The sequence below is a fragment of the Salvelinus sp. IW2-2015 genome, unplaced genomic scaffold, assembly GCF_002910315.2.
Source record: "Salvelinus sp. IW2-2015 unplaced genomic scaffold, ASM291031v2 Un_scaffold1845, whole genome shotgun sequence".
NCBI lineage: Eukaryota > Metazoa > Chordata > Actinopteri > Salmoniformes > Salmonidae > Salvelinus > Salvelinus sp. IW2-2015.
This window is the reverse complement of record NW_019943212.1, coordinates 159,813-165,270: the sequence shown is the minus strand read 5'-3', so window position 1 is coordinate 165,270 and position 5,458 is coordinate 159,813. Positions and strand designations below refer to the sequence as shown.

The 5,458-nt window shown below is 43.7% G+C and overlaps 1 protein-coding gene across 1 annotated transcript; it reads left to right on the top strand.

The window, feature by feature from the left end:
* Window positions 1-6: 6 nt before the first annotated feature.
* Window positions 7-2,102, top strand: LOC112072163 (aconitate hydratase, mitochondrial). The gene is made up of 5 exons (XM_024139590.2): window positions 7-100; window positions 340-531; window positions 663-795; window positions 1,197-1,318; window positions 1,438-2,102. Exons 2-5 carry the CDS (start codon window positions 427-429, stop codon window positions 1,567-1,569), a joined length of 492 nt encoding a protein of 163 aa, XP_023995358.2. The 5' UTR covers window positions 7-100; window positions 340-426; the 3' UTR covers window positions 1,570-2,102.
* Window positions 2,103-5,458: the final 3,356 nt, after the last annotated feature.

The window sequence follows — 5,458 nt, the reverse complement described above, 5'->3', positions numbered from 1 at the left end:
TATGGTGGACGTTAGCCCCACCAGCACCCGCCTGCAGCTGCTGGAGCCCTTTGACAAGTGGAACGGCAAGGACCTTGAGGACCTGCAAGTGCTGATCAAGGTGAGAGGTGTATGTCAAGACAGCTATATGATGAGGAAGGCCTCTTCTCACTGTTTGGCTGAGTTCTATCCTCCACCAAGGACCATGGTTGGAATTGAGAGGCCTTCAACAGTGGCATTACGTTCTAATTATTAGAGACTTAGCAACCACTGAGTTGGCAGATGGTTGTTCAGGCATGTGGTGCCACATTTGGATGGCCATTTACCCTACGGCCTCTTTTCTTCCTTCCTGTTCCGCAGGTGAAAGGCAAGTGCACCACAGACCACATCAGCGCCGCTGGCCCCTGGCTCAAGTTTCGCGGTCACCTCGACAACATCTCCAACAACATGCTCATTGGAGCAATCAATATTGAGAACGACGCGGTCAACAAGATCAAGAACCGGCTGACGGGAGAGTACGGGGGCGTGCCTGACGTGGCTCGCCACTACAAGGTGTGACAGACAGTAACTGTCAGGAGAGGACCTATAGAGGCTGTGTGCTGTTGTTGGTTGGGCTGTCCCAGAATGACAATATTTAAATTAGAATCTGATTTTAAGAAATATTCCCTTTCTGCTCCTGCCAGGCTAACGGTCTGTCGTGGGTGGTTGTGGGGGATGACAACTACGGGGAGGGCTCGAGCAGAGAGCACGCAGCCCTGGAGCCCAGACACCTGGGAGGCAGGGTCATCCTTGTCAAGAGCTTTGCCAGGATCCACGGTACGCTTAGATGTTACATGTGGAGTCACCAAGAGAGAGGAGAGAGGAGAGGGTATAGGGGTGTGGCGGGGCATGTGGGTGGGTGGCATGAGAGGAAAAGCTTTTGGTGGGAACCTGCTCAATCTGAGACAGAGCTCGTGTAGCTATCATGAGACCCATTGCACAAGAGGGGAAACGTGGTTAGAAACAAGATCACCCACACACTTTGAATGTACACATTGTTCTCTATGACCTTGACTTGGCATGTAATGGATCTGCCCCGCTGTGGTAGAAGGCCTCTCTGTTTACACAATGGAGCTCGATAYGAGCCAATTCCCAAAGCTCCCTCTTGTTCCCCACTTTCTTTTTTTCTGTCTTRTTTTCWWTCTTTTCTCCTCATTGCCATTCTGTCCTCTTCTCAGAGACYAACCTGAAGAAGCAGGGCATGCTGCCCTTGACCTTTGCCGACCCCACCGACTATGACAAAATCCGCCCCGATGACAAGATCTCCATCACAGGCCTCGCAACCTTTGCCCCCGGMAAGGTGAGMGTCATTGACCATTCAGCYACCCAAATTAMYKCCCTCCATATAATGGGGATGGGACTTGGTAGTATGTGTATTTTACACRGATGCCTTACAGGCCAGCTGTCTTTCTCCTCTAGCCCCTGAAGGGAGTGGTGAAGCACGGTGACGGCAGCCAGGACATCATCACCCTGAACCACACCTTCAACGAGAACCAGGTTGAGTGGTTCCGCGCCGGCAGCGCCCTCAACAGGATGAAGGAGCTTCAGTAACTGAAGGGACCCAGGGGGGTTCGGAGGGGCGGAGGAGCACAGAGAGAGGCGGACCTGGAGATACTGAGGGGGAGGGGCTGCATAGACGTGGGAAATGGGCGGTAGCAGCCTGCATAGCGTAAACACACACCCCATGCTGCTGTACAGATGAAATGCTTGCGCACACATACAGGATTACTGTCAAAGCTCTCCCCACAGACAGGTAGAGCTGTATACGCACACACAAGCTCTGACATAACACACACAAGAACCCTTGTCTTTGTTTCAGCATAGCATTTAAGTGTTCCCGTTCTAGGCAGCACTGCTCTTGTTGGCAGTCCTCCGTTTGTGTAATCACGTTTGTCACGCTTCTTGCTATTGACTGTAGTGCTGCAGTATTCAATTCACTCTTACCTCACAAACACACTGCTAGCTCTCCATATCTGGTCTGTAGCTTGAATCCTTCTCACGTTCCTTTCCCTGTCTTAGTTGTTGTGTTAAGCTGTGTACCTGGACCACCACTTGTTTCCTCCAATACAGACAGAGCTGGTTAACACAGTTGCACATTTTAATTCACTGAATGTATCCCTCTCATTCCCAGGATTTCCAACTCTTGTTAGTTCACTATTGCTGCTGGTAAAGATTAATGTGAATATTTGTTTAGGTAAGTCCACCATAGTTCTAGTGGGCCTCAGGAGCTGCACATTTTTCCTGTGACTGACCTGAATTGATCCGTTTTAGTCATTTGATTAGACAGCAAGTCGCTTAACCTGGTTACCCAGGCCGAGTAACTGTTCACATAGTAGACTAAAGGCATCAATGTAACCATTAGATTATGTGGCCCCAGAACCAGGTTGTAGTGACAAGGTCAATCCTTCTACAGAGTGTAGTGTAATCATATACTTTTTTTTGGTAGGGTTTTCCTTTTCCGGTGTTTCTCTTGACCCAAAATCAATTTTAACCCACGGAATTTGGTGTACCGTTTGTCACTCCTTTGCATTCCACACGTTAACTCTCAACCGCTGCTTTCTCCACGTGCTCTATTTGTTTCTACTTGAGGGCTATTGCATGAAATGATATTAGATCCTAGCAGCCCTTTTCTGTGTGTCTCTGTAGGTGGGAGTAAAATGCTACATACTGCTGTGTTGTACTAGTCTTGCCATTACTTTCCATGTGCGTGTCCATATATGTTAGCTAGCTAATCAGACCATTGCCTGTCCATATCCCTGTCTGGCTTTGTGCTGCTCCTCTGTCCTTGCTAATTCCAAGGCTCCACGCACAGCTTGAGGGACCTCCTCTTACAAAATGAACGAACAATCTAGTGTCCAGGCGGCTGTACACTAGCGCTATATGTAGTAGTATTGTAGACACTCATCCACGCTTTCACTTATGCATCGCAAATGCTGCACTCCATAGCATCTTAAAGCAAGGGTGTGATTTTAATTTGAAATAACAGAATACGACAAATGTAATTTGAGAAATGTATACCATTATCTGATTCAGGTTATTACATTTGGCTAAAACTCTTGCCATTTTGTATCTACATTTTGCCACTTAAATGGTACATTGTGTGTTTGAGGATATTGCAGCTAAGTCTTATAAAGTGTGACTGTTTAAGTTGGCTTTGGGGGGCCATGACCACCTATTCGTTGTCTTCTCGTCACTAAGTACTAATTTACTTTAAAGTAAGTTCTAATCAAAGTATTCATGGGAATACTTTGGAGATTGGACTGGCCACTTCCATTAAATCCATTGGTCATGGTGCCAAGATGATTAATGTTGCTATCAAATCAACATTTGTTTTCATGTCAGTTTATTTTGCTTATCAATGATGAACTGAAGAGCTAACTATCTCAGTTTTTGTAGTTGCAGTAGGGTGTAATGAAAGTAGAAACGCAATGCCTATTTTTGTCCACTAGCATATGGTCTTCATTGACAATCTATTCAGATGAATAGCAATGGCTCTGTTAAACCCAAATGTATTTAAAGGAACTTGGTTTGGGCCTGTGTGTAAATCATGTAATATAGAGGTGTACATATGCACTATGTAAAATGGAGAGAGGGTGGGCAGTAGCTGCCTGGTTGAATGCAGAGCCTTTTGTTCTCTGATAAACCCACTGTAACAAACTAATCATTTAATCTCATCAATTATCTTTTATTAAACTGAAGCCTAAAATAGTTTATCCATTTCCCCCCTCCCCAATCTAAGGGTTTCACAACTAGTCAAACCAATAAACAGGTGGTTGGAGGTTTTAAATGAAAGGTAAATTATTGTTCAAGCATTAAAGTAGGGTTGTACTGTACGTCTCAATGTTTTGTCACTCTTGGACCTGTGCTGTACAGTGGTCCGTCTTTGTATGTTGCACACTGGTGTGCACCCAGGTGAATGTTGGAGTTGTCAATGTAAAGGGAGCGACTGGTCAGGTGAGACATGCCTAGGTTTTGTTTTAAAGTTATTTGATGCAGATGAAGGAACCCCTGATTTGAAACAGGATTGGCTCCAGATCATGCAACTTTAACCCATGTATGCGGTTTAGAGACCATTAACCAACTTGTTATACACTGTCATAATCAATACTAATTCGTCATTTGCTCAACCTTAACTTTGCTAACACGTTGCTGATGAATTCTCTCTGATCTGTCTACTGAAGTTAATCACCAAAGATGCCTCATGAAAATGCCCCATTTACATACTAAAACAAACATAAGTGTTGTTACAAAGGTTTGCCATTCTGTTTCATTTCTTCATGTCAATGAACCCCATGTTTGAGTATGAAGATGACCAGTGTAATGCCAGCAGCATTTAAGTTTGTCAATTGTGTGGCTTTTAATAAAGAAATTCTTAAATTCACAAGTATTTAATGCAGTCTCTAAATGGAACTGTTCCTTTGTACATTGTAATTCATAAGGATAACAGCCACCCATGAAGCAGGCTGCTTATACTGTGATGTAATATACAATATGTTGATCCCTGGTTCAAATCTGTGAGTTTCTGAAATGCTACTGTAACGTGACAAAGCAAATGCTTAGCTCATTTTAAGTTGTCTTCAGTAAATCCAAAACCTGAACTGCTTTGTTTTATTGGCCTAGCTATTTCTTTTCCATTTTGAAACACTGTCAATGACTGACTTCATAAGAATGCTAATTTTGTTCAGACACTGCAAACAATTAAATGTAGAAACCCATTGATGGGCATTATTCAATTTAATGTAATCTCAAGTGGTTAATTCCGCTTGACTGATTTCCATATTTGTTTTGATTTTTAAAGTTTGTTTTGTATTAGATTTGAATGCTTGGAGTTTCATAGCGTACAAGATTAAAAAGAGATTTTAGGATATTTCCTGTGGTAAATTAATAAAATGTTATTTTTGCAAGTTTACATAATTAGATTTAATTCAGCACTTATAGTTACAATTCAGCACTGTGAATATAGTATCCCTTAGCCATAATAGAGGCGGTTTCACGGACAGAGATTGAGCCTAGTCCTGGACTAAGAAGTACTTTCAATGGCGATTTTCAGTCCATGACTAGGCTTAACCTGTGTCTGGGTTTTTCCATTACAGCACCATTGTGTTGCCAGTGACTATGTTAATGTAGGCTCTAGTGTTATGTTTTTGGAGAAGGGCTGTGGAATTGGAAACAAGTCTGAGCCTTTTTGGTAAAACACTGAGGTAAGTCACTAGTGGAAATGTGCAATTATGGTGCTTTTCGAATGAGACTTACCCCCACACTAGAGATCTTCACGGGTCCTAAAAGTTGGACCCAGACCCAAGGCCAATTACCCCTTTTTCTCCCCAATTTTGTGAAATCCAATTGCTAGTTAGTCGTGTCCCATCGCTGCAACTCCCCTACGGACTCGGGAGAGGTGAAGGTCGAGAGCCATGCATCCTCTGAAACACGACCTTGCCAA